The sequence below is a fragment of the Gymnoscopelus braueri genome, assembly GCF_963280865.1.
Source record: "Gymnoscopelus braueri genome assembly, chromosome: 4".
NCBI lineage: Eukaryota > Metazoa > Chordata > Actinopteri > Myctophiformes > Myctophidae > Gymnoscopelus > Gymnoscopelus braueri.
The window spans coordinates 4,349,737-4,362,075 of record NC_137605.1 but is presented as its reverse complement, the minus strand read 5'-3'; the positions used below and the strand labels follow the sequence as shown (position 1 = coordinate 4,362,075).

At 41.9% G+C, this 12,339-nt stretch overlaps 1 protein-coding gene across 1 annotated transcript in view; it reads right to left on the bottom strand.

The window, feature by feature from the left end:
• The window catches only part of flad1 (flavin adenine dinucleotide synthetase 1), a 28,766-nt gene extending 16,798 nt beyond the window's left edge, over positions 1 to 11,968 (bottom strand). The window contains 3 exon segments of the mRNA XM_080426372.1: positions 6,227 to 6,604; positions 7,223 to 7,402; positions 11,932 to 11,968. Coding sequence (XP_080282498.1) covers positions 6,227 to 6,604; positions 7,223 to 7,399 — 555 coding nt within the window. The 5' untranslated portion in view covers positions 7,400 to 7,402; positions 11,932 to 11,968.
• Positions 11,969 to 12,339: the final 371 nt, after the last annotated feature.

Below are 12,339 nucleotides of genomic sequence, written 5' to 3'. Positions count from 1 at the left end.
CCGGAATTAAGAATTGACTTGAGTAATTTTTGAAAATAGCCGATCTACAAGCTCACAATGCGACGCGTTGTGAGCTTGTAAATCGGCTATTTTCGAATAGCCTATATAAAATAGGGCTTAAGTGGTTAATGTATGTTTTATAATATAATAATTTATATCTGCAAAGTAACTAGTAACTAAAGTTTACAAATAATTGTAGTGGAGTAAAATAGTAAAAATACAATATTTGCCTCTGAGATGTAGTGGTGTAAACAATTGGAAATACTCCAGTAAAGTAAAAGTACCTCAAAATTGTACTTGAGTACAGTACTTGAGTAAATATACTTAGTGACTTTACACCACTGCATCACACTGTGACATCATACAAATGTTTCAGGGTCAAATATTATTTGATTATTGTATTCAATTATCTTGAATTATCGTGTTTTATTTTTTTATTTTTTTTATCTATTAAATCGATTAGTTCAATTAACTGATGCACCCCTACTTCGTTGTTGTCGGGCAGAAACCTCTTATCTCCGTAGTTTAACTTTTTGTGTTTTTCGTGAATTAATGTCCTACTTGATCATACAACAGCGTCACACTACAGTATCAAACGTAGCAGATCTACAAGGTCGAAAGAGCTTGTAGAGCTGCAATTTTTGATACTTAGAAAAAGTAACAGTACAGTTTTGGACATAATGAGGTTTCCACCCGACAGAGACGAGTCCTTTGTACGACATGGCTCTGCAGGAGTCTAGAGACGTCTATAAGAGGGTCGGTCTGTGTGCGTGTGTTATATTTACCGTAATTTCCAGACAATAAAGCGCACCTGAATATAAGCCAAATTTAGGGGAAAAAAACAAATGTGTAATTAAACAAGCCACACTGGACTATAAGCCGCAGGTGCAAAATCCATAGATTTAGAAGCTCCCCTAGTGGCCGTTAGCTGTAAAAATCCATAGATTAGCCGCACCGTTGTATAGGCCGCAGGGTTCAAAGCATGGGAAAAAAGTAGCGGCTTATAGTCCGGAAATTACGGTACTTGTTTGCTTGTTCATTGTATAATCAAAGTAAAAGAATATATAAATGTATTGTTTAATATACCGTATAGGGGTACTCAACAGGCGGACCGCGGTCCAGGACCGGACCGCGGGACACCTCCCTGTGGACCCTGGGATTCTTGGAGGGGGTGTGAAAAAGTATTTGAATTGTTGTTCTGTTGTTTTCATGTTTATTTTCATGTATGTTTTCATACTCTGCACCAGACGCGGAAATCCCAGGGGGTACGGGGGAGATTGGACCCCCCCCCCACAGTCATTTAGAATAATACAAATAAATGTTTAAATAATTAAAAGATACTTATTTAATAGAACCTGAACCCACTTATGCATCGTAAGTTATTAATAATGAATAATTAACATAACACAGTGTCAAATTAGCTAGATTAGAGGAAAATAAATCTAAAAAAACGCGCGCGGGGGACCGCCTTATTAGCCTCAACCCAGATTTGCGCCACTGCTCTACACCCCAGTTTTATTAAGTTGGTTGGTTGGGAGGGGATCCGATTTGATAAGCTAAGCTCGATTGACCGACTTAAATAAACGGACCTTTGCCTTATTCAAAAAATGATTTGTGGACCCTCAAGATTTGTAGTTGAGGACCCCTGCGCGTATACATACTTATTTGTTATCAATGAAAAAGTTTTAGTTTTAGTTTTTTTTATGTATTTGCTTATAAGTTAAATGTTCTCAAACGTAAGCTCTCCAAAATGTGGAACGGCATCGGGCCCAAAGCTCATCAGTCATGGGTCGGGCTCTAACAGATATTGTACTGTAGCTCATCATCATATCCATAAGTCATAGAGCTGTTAGCTGTGCCAGAGCTCTACTGCTGTACCGTCAGCATCATTCATCACGCTGAGGAATGGGGGAATTGTCATGTTTCCTTTGGAACAACTTCATGAAGAGACACTACATCCAATCCTCACTGTCAGGTGGAAACCTCCTATGTCCAAAGTCATTCCTTTATTCATTATTTAAAAACATATTTTAAAATAATGAAAATAGCCGATCTTCAAGCTCACAACACGTCACAAGCTTGTAGATCGTCTATTTTCCCTTCTTTTGTGTGACACTCTTGCATGATGAAGTAGGGCATTCATTCATTTATGAGAAAAACATACAAAGTTGAAATATATGGAGATATGAGGTTTCTGCCCGACATCAACCAAATTATTACTGGAAGTAACAACACTCTGTTTACATTGTGACAGCATTCACCATCACTCCAGGAAGAAGAAAATTATAAATAATTGTTGTTTTGTTTTTTGGTGTTTATTCTGTCGATGCTATGTTTAAACAGACACAGTCTGGCACACACACACGCACACAGACACACAGACACACACACACACACACACACACACACACACACACATGTTTGTAATACTATACTTCTGAGGACATCACATTGTTTTTTCCATTTTTAATCCAACTCTAAAGCCAGAAATAGTCGATATACAAGCTCACAACGCGCCACGCTATGACGTGTTGTGAGCTTGTAGATCTGTTGCTAACGGCTAAACGTAACCCCTAAATGTGGAATCCTAACTCTAACCCATACCTAAATCTTTTCCTAATTGTAAACAATCTATTTCTCTTGTGAGGACCAGGAAAATGGTCCTCATAAATACATCTATTTCTCAAATTCTATTATACTCATTTATTTGGCCCTTACTTATAAGGTAATACAAGTGCACGCACACGCAAACACACACAGACAGACATACAGACAGACAGACAGACAGACAGACAGACAGACAGACAGACAGACACACACAGGGTTTCCGGTAGGCAATGGTTTTGGCCGGCCACCGTGACCGGCAAGATTATTTTTTTTCCGGCCAATGGATAAATTAAGCAGCCATAATATAATAAACGGCACGCAGTAACCGACATCAGAAGCTTTTGCTGTGTTGTGTTACTGTTATGTGTCACTAAGTCAGTCCACCACTTTGCTCCACCGCTCTCTACATTGCAGTCAATGTGCTTGCTCGTATAATACATACAAGTTCGAGTCCCTGTTGTATTATCGTCAATTGGGTCTGGGTTGGTTCACATTCTATGACCTCACCGAGCTAGGTCCGGGGTCTGTTCATCATGTGTAATATACCCCAGCGAACCTCAGTGCTGATTAGGAAGAGAGAAACGCATTCTGGACTGCAATGTTTATATTTAATGGTCAATTAAGATTTTAAATGGGTAAATGGCCAGCATACAGGCGGAAACACTGTCACCAGGTGGTATCGTAGTGATACACACTCGTACGTACAGCAACAGAATATGATATTAATGGTTGTCCATATTGCAATGTTGTGTTACATTATCCAAATAATAATAATGATAAAATAGCATTTTCCCAACAGGTCACGGTGTTTCAATTTAATGGTCAATTACGATTTTTTTATCGGTAAATTGCCGGCATACAGGCTAACGGAAACGCAGTCACCAGGTGGTATCATAGACACACACTCACCAGGGGGTATCATAGTGATACACACTCACTGGTGGTGTAAAGTAACTAAGTACATTTACTCAAGTACTGTACTTAAGTACGATTTTGAGGTACTTTTACTTTACTGGAGTATTTCCAATTGTCTATACTTTTACTTTTACTCCACTACATCTCAGATGTTTTAAAAATACATTTTAAAACATACATTAACCACTTTAGCCTTATTTTATACCTAGGCTATTTGAAAATAGCCGATCTGATGCGACGTGTTGTGAGCTTCTAGATCTGCTATTTTCAAACATTTTAGTAATTTTACTTTTGGTACTTTAAGTACATTTTGATACCAATACTTTTGTACTTTTACTCAAGTAAATTTCGAATTTCTGACTTTTACTTGTAACTTCTACATTGCAGTATTGATACTTTTACTTAAGTAAAACAATTGAGTACTTTTTCAACCACTGCACTCACCAGGGGGTATCATAGAGACACACTCACTCACCAGGGGGTATCATAGAGACACACACACTCACCAGGGGGTATCATAGACACACACTCACCAGGGGGTATCATAGAGACACACACTCACCAGGGGGTATCATAGAGACACACACTCACCAGGGGGTATCATAGAGACACACACTCACCAGGGGGTATCATAGAGACACACACACTCACCAGGGGGTATCATAGAGACACACACTCACCAGGGGGTATCATAGAGACACACACTCACCAGGGGGTATCATAGAGACACACACTCACCAGGGGGTATCATAGAGACACACACACTCACCAGGGGGTATCATAGAGACACACACTCACCAGGGGGTATCATAGAGATACACACTCACCAGGGGGTATCATAGAGATACACACTCACCAGGGGGTATCATAGAGACACACACTCACCAGGGGGTATCATAGACACACACACTCACCAGGGGGTATCATAGACACACACACTCACCAGGGGGTATCATAGAGACACACACTCACCAGGGGGTATCATAGAGACACACACTCACCAGGGGGTATCATAGACACACACACTCACCAGGGGGTATCATAGACACACACACTCACCAGGGGGTATCATAGACACACACACTCACCAGGGGGTATCATAGTGATACACACTCACCAGGGGGTATCATAGTGATACACACTCACCAGGGGGTATCATAGTGATACACACTCACCAGGGGGTATCGTAGTGATACACACTCACCAGGGGGTATCATAGACACACACACTCACCAGGGGGTATCATAGTGATACACACTCACCAGGGGGTATCGTAGTGATACACACTCACCAGGGGGTATCATAGAGACACACACTCACCAGGGGGTATCATAGAGACATACACTCACCAGGGGGTATCGTAGTGATACACACTCACCAGGGGGTATCATAGACACACACACTCACCAGGGGGTATCATAGACACACACACTCACCAGGGGGTATCATAGAGACACACACACTCACCAGGGGGTATCATAGAGACACACACTCACCAGGGGGTATCATAGAGACACACACTCACCAGGGGGTATCATAGAGACACACACTCACCAGGGGGTATCATAGAGACACACACTCACCAGGGGGTATCATAGACACACACACTCACCAGGGGGTATCATAGAGACACACACTCACCAGGGGGTATCATAGAGACACACACACTCACCAGGGGGTATCATAGACACACACTCACCAGGGGGTATCATAGACACACACTCACCAGGGGGTATCATAGAGACACACTCACCAGGGGGTATCATAGAGACACACACTCACCAGGGGGTATCATAGAGACACACTCACCAGGGGGTATCATAAACACACACTCACCAGGGGGTATCATAGAGACACACACACTCACCAGGGGGTATCATAGAGACACACACTCACCAGGGGGTATCATAGAGACACACACTCACCAGGGGGTATCATAGAGACACACACTCACCAGGGGGTATCATAGAGACACACACTCACCAGGGGGTATCATAGACACACACTCACCAGGGGGTATCATAGACACACACTCACCAGGGGGTATCATAGAGACACACACTCACCAGGGGGTATCATAGAGACACACTCTCACCAGGGGGTATCATAGAGACTCACACTCACCAGGGGGTATCGTAGACACACACTCACCAGGGGGTATCATAGAGACACACACACTCACCAGGGGGTATCATAGAGACACACACACTCACCAGGGGGTATCATAGAGACACACACTCACCAGGGGGTATCATAGAGACACACACACTCACCAGGGGGTATCATAGAGACTCACACTCACCAGGGGGTATCATAGAGACACACACACTCACCAGGGGGTATCATAGAGACACACACACTCACCAGGGGGTATCATAGACACACACTCACCAGGGGGTATCATAGAGACACACACTCACCAGGGGGTATCATAGAGACACACACACTCACCAGGGGGTATCATAGACACACACTCACCAGGGGGTATCATAGACACACACTCACCAGGGGGTATCGTAGAGACACACACTCACCAGGGGGTATCATAGAGACACACTCACCAGGGGGTATCATAGAGACACACACACTCACCAGGGGGTATCATAGACACACACTCACCAGGGGGTATCATAGAGACACACACTCACCAGGGGGTATCATAGACACACACTCACCAGGGGGTATCATAGAGACACACACTCACCAGGGGGTATCGTAGGGGCTTCCCAGTGTGGGGGTCCTTGCCGTAGTTGAGTTTAGCGGAGCGCGGCACCATGGCCAGCTTCATGGCGGCGCTGTCTTTCTCCGCCGCCCCGAAAAACTCCGTCACCAGCTGGCACAGCTCCGGGTGGGGGTGGACCTCCTCCCGGAACGCCATGGCCACGCTCTGGAAGGTGACGTCGTCGTGGGTGGGGCCGATGCCTCCCGAGGTGAGGAGGTGCGTGTACTGCGGGGCGAGGAGCGCCACCTCCTGGGCGATGACCTCCGGCACGTCCGGGATGACCGTGATGCGCTCCACGCACACGCCCAGCTTCCTCAGCGCGCGGCACAGAAACGCGCTGTTGGTGTCTACGGTATGACCCTGGGAGAGGGGGCGGGACAGAGAGATGGAGAGAGAGACAGATTAGAGAGACAGACAGACAGGCAGGCCAGACAGACAGACAGACAGACAGACAGACAGAGAGGTAGGAGGGAGAGTCGAAACCAAACAGAGTTACTGTTTGAGCAGAAGACGAGATAAGACAACGGAGGACTTGAATCCTACCAAGAGTCATTCGGATCGGAGTAGGTTTTGGGCAATTAACCGAAGATTATATCAAAACGGACACTGCAGCTCAAGTGCTGAAGTGCCCTTGAGCAAGGCACTGAACCTCCAACTGCTCCAGTGGAGCTGCTCAGTGGCCAGCAGCATAAGACTGTGGTTGTAGCAGTGGTGGAAAAAGTACTCACATTTTGTACTTAAGTAAAAGTATCAATACTGCAATGTAGAAACACTCTGTTACAAGTGAAAGTCCTTAATAAAAAATTTACTTGAGTAAAAGTACAAAAGTATTGGTATCAAAATGTACTTAAAGTACCAAAAGTAAAAGTACTCAAATGTTTGAAAATAGCAGATCTACAAGCTCACAACGCGTCGCGATGCGACGCATTGTGAGCTTGTAGATCTGCTATTTTCAAATAGCAGATCTCCTGCACTCACCTTGAGAATCTCGTCTCCGATGATGAGGATGGCCGCCGTTGTGGCTCCGCCCTTCACCGGGGAGGAAGAGGCGGGGCCAGAACTCGTGTGGTTTTCAGCCATGGTTGCCTTGGTAACCTGAGCCGCCACTCTCCTCAGTCGGACCGCTGATCTACTCAACCTGACAGTCGCCTGCATCGGCTGACAAACACACAAACACATAGAAATATAAAGTTCATTATTATTATTATTATTATTAGTTTGTATGTTATAGGGGTGTGCCGATATATCGTCCCGCGATATATCGCGATACATTTTCGTGACGATATGTATCGTTTTGGAAGAAAAAAAATCGTTTAAAAAAAAAAAATTACAATAATAATAATCAGGTATGCAAACAGCCCCGAGGTGAAAAGGGTGACAACATGTTTGTTTTTTTTCGGGTCAGGTGTCACACTATTGCCCTATTTGGATTCAAAACGGCTATTGTAGCTGAAAAGCTACAAGTTCGCATATCTGAATAATGCAAAAACAGAATTATTTGTTTGCATTTGCTTTTTTTTCTCCCCCATATATTTTTCATAATAAAAAAAAGTGCGTATCGTATCGTATCGAAATCGTATCGAAGTTGTGAGCCAAATATCGTATCGTATCGTTTGGTGAAATTAGTGTATCGGCACACCCCTAGTATGTTACTCATGTTGTACCAGCTTGTCCACTTTCCACTTTAGGTCCACTTTCCTATGTGGACCTGCCGCTGGCGTAGCTACTTTTTGCCAAAAAGTCCTTTTGCGCACCTACTTCTTTCTTAGACATACAACGTTTTGGTCGCTAGGGCCGTCATCAGGTATAAAATATATAAATATAAAAGTATACCTGATGAAGGTCAGAGCGACTAAAACGTTGTAACTCTAATAAAACATTGTTGGCTGTAAGTACAGACAGCGTGCAGGATTCCTTTTTTTTGCCCGTCTCATGTTGCTGTCCTTTTTGCACCTTATGTCTAACCTCACGCACATATTTTACAATGCTTATTAAATGCTGTACAGTATAGTACAGCGCTACTCAACCCGCAGCCGGCCGCATGCGGCCCCAACGCAGCGTCTTGGCGGCCCCTCATGGTCAAAAAAGAAAAAAAAAAGAAATTAAGCACAGGATAAAAATATACATTTCCGTTCAAATATATGGATTGCTACATTTTTTTTCAAAAACAAACATCAATTGTTACAGGTATAATGCATAGTTTTCTATGCATTTCTGTTTTTTTGGGGGGTTTGACCCCCATTTTTTTGCCGCGCGCCCAGGGTAGGTGTCCCTTATTTCAATCTCTGGGAGTTGGCAACCCTAACATTGCCATACCTTAGCTTTTGCTGAACTGATGCCACTGGACATACACACAAAATAAACAGGTACAGTGAAAAGAATATGATGTCAAAATGTACATTTTCTTATAACAATAACAATGTTACAAAATCCAAAATAGGACCGTCATTTTTAGCTTGCGGCCCCTTGGACTTTTGGTATTTTGCTGAGTGGCCCCTGAGCCATCTTAAGTTGAGTAGCCCTGGTATAGTATATATGCAGATACATTTGATTTAGCTTTCGACGCGTTTCTTTTCTCAGGGTTTTTTTTTATAGCCTGTGCAGAACGTCACACAGAAGCATGCTTCCGATCAGCATCGGTGTCCAGGGGTCCAGTTGCACCACCGCTCACACTAAGCGGCACTCAAAACTTAGTCTAGTTATAGCTTAAAGGAGTAGTTCACCCAAAAAAATACTTATTTTCTATAAATTGCACACCCCATGAAGCCTTGAATTCATGGATTCATTTTTGTTTTTGTGGCATTCCTAAGCCAATAATTTGATTCCCGTCTCCTACCGGCTAAGGTATCCGGTAGGAGACACAAAGTAGATTATTTGTGTCTCCTACCGGATACACGCACAGTCATCAAATTATTGTCTTAGGAATGCCACAAAAACAAAAACAAATCCATGAATTCAAGGCTTCATGGGGTGTGCAATTGATAGAAAATACGTAATTTTTTGGGTGAACTCCTCCTTTAAACACATTCAATCCGGGGACACATCTGTCATTTTAGATTTCTCTGGCTATTCAAAAAATAGCAGATATACAAGCTCATAGCGCGGCAATGAGCTTGTAGATCTGCTATTTTTTTTTTAATCTTGAAAATGTGTGCAAATCTGTGAACATATATATATTTGTTTAAATATATATATTTAAAGATTTGCACAAATGTTCACATTAAAAAAACAAAAAATAGCAGATCTTTTTTAAAAGCCATTTAAGCTATAACTAGGCTAAGTTTGAACTTAGTGTAAAGTGGTGCAACTGGCCCCAGGCAGCAAGGAAGAGAGCACTCCCATGTTTTTGAATGGGAAATTCTGCAAATCCTTTGAATGTGTGATACAACATTGGAAAACATAAGTCAAACCCCCAGTTCTGGATGATATAATGCTATGTGACCGAGTCCCAGAGCTACAGCGAAGGAGCAGGTCACAGATGGAAGTCCAGTACAAACCACTGAGCAACAAGATGAGTCAGACATCTTGGGGACAAACATCATTTGAGATGTATAGCGATTATTACTATGAAGAAACAACAACGCAATTGACCTAACGAAATCCTCTGTGATTATTTATCCATTTGTAACTCTGATGAATGTAACCGGCCCGGGTCCATTTGGACACATTTTATCCACTATCAGTTAAATCAGGGGTCTTCAACCTTTTCAGGCCAATGACCCCCTAGCTGAGAGAGAGAGATGAAGCAGGGACCCCCTCCTCTATATTGTATAAAATTGTGTTTCAGATTAAACTTTTTTTTGTTCTCTTGGTCTGCTCTTTTTCCCCTCTACACCTCTTTGCCAAAAATAGCAGATCTACAAGCTCACAACGCCTCGCGCTGCGAGGCGTTGTGAGCTTGTAGATCTGCTATTTTTGGCTCAAGTTCTCCTCAGAAAAGGGATAATTAGGGTTCAAGTGCAAGACAAGACTGCAAGTGGTTAAGGTAAAATTTAAATAAAAATCATAACACAAAGATTTGGCGGACCCCCTGTAGTAACTCTGAGGACCCCCTAGGGGTCCCGGACCCCCTGGGTTTTTACCGCGTATGAAGATAAGATAAGATAAGAAGAAAGCTTTATTGGTCTTGTGGGGGAATTCAGGTGAAGTCTCAACAACAGCAGTAAGAGTGAAACACAGGATATGTAAACGTAAGAGTAGACAGATGAGAATAAAGATTAAAATATTAAAATAGTCTGTCACTAGTCATCTGCACTTGCTCTGGCTGAGTTATATTCTATCAATAAATATAAGTTACTGTAGAATCTATCACCAGTAAATATGAACATTGCATCTTCAAGCTCACGTGTGGATGGGTCATAAATGTATGGCCCTGTGAGTATAACAATTACAAGTCAACAATCAACAGTGAATTGTTTTATTCTATTTATTAGTTATACTTCACTGCATCCAGTATTATTACTTATATTTAATAATAATAATAATAATAATAATAATAATAATAATAATAATAATAATAATGCTTTAATTATTATTTTTTTGTCATTCAAGTTTTTTTTTTGTGTCAATTTAACAGCCACAGCAACCAGAGAGACACAACAAAAAAGATATTCGGTATGTATAAATATATCATTATTTTATTATAATTATTATTATTATCATTATTATTGTTGTGTTAGCACAGTCTATGTGGAACATTTCAGTGCTTGTACCTGTATATGAGAGTATGTTTATGAGGGGGTACCGTAAACCCCTCTGATTCATGATATTCAGTGGTGGAAAGTAACTAAGTACATTTACTTAAGTACTGTACTTAAGTACAATTTTGAGGTATTTGTACTTTACTTGAGTATTTCCAATTTCCAATACTTTTACTTCTACTCCACTACATTTCAGAGGCAAATATTGTACTTTTACTCCACTACATTTATTTGAAAACTTTAGTTACTAGTTACTTTTCAGATATAAATTATGATATAATGAAACATACCTTAATCAGTTTAACCCTATTTTATACCTAGGCTATTTGAAAATAGCCGATCTACAAGCTCACAACGCGTCGCATCGCGACGCGTTGTGAGCTTGTAGATCTGCTATTTTCAAATATTTAGTACTTTTACTTTTGGTACTTTAAGTACATTTTGATGCCAATACTTTAGTACTTTTACTCAAGTAAATTTTGAATTCTGGACTTTTACTTGTAACAGAGTAGTTTTATATTGCAGTATTGGTACTTTTACTAAAGTAAAGAATTTGAGTACTTTTTCCACCACTGATTTGATATTAATGCAACCTATCAACAACAGTCAACATGTTATTATGCATCTGTACTAGTGTACAGATGCGCGCGCGCGCACACACACACACACACACACACACACACACACACACACACACACACACACACACACACACACACACACACACACACACACACACACACACAGTACACTACTAGACAGTATCTGGTCTCCTTCTCTTGGAATGGCCAGAGAAAAGAAGGAAGGAACTTTCAGGAATGAAGTGACTTTTAGTGTCGTTTCTGTCCTCCCAACATAGTAGTTATAAATAAAGCGTATAATGACTATTATTAATGTAACATTATCGACATTAATGCCCTGCAAAATAACTGCTATTATATTATATTATCGTATTATAAAGTATTAAAAGCAGAGTCATCTTCTTACCCTCTGTGTCGCAGAATGTCCTCCATATGGGTCCACACACACGTCACACGTACGTCAGGCGGTCAGTCGTCCAATCACAACTCACACCGGGTCCCTCGGGAGGCCCAGAGAGCCAATCGGCGTCGCGGGGAGGCGGGTCTCAAGGAGGGGAAGTTATGAAAATGACATGCTTTGGCACGGCGCTCGAGAATAGCCGATCTGCAAGCTCACAAGGCGTAGCGGACGCGACGCCTTGTGAGCTTGCAGATCGGCTATTTTTGGCACGCGACACCGTCCTACGGACGAAATACAAAAAGGGCTGGTTATATGATAATAATAATAAAACATTTAGGACAATTTGTTGTGGTTTTATGCCTCTGTGAGGACATGAAGATAAATACGAAAATACAGAATTTACCAAAAGATACA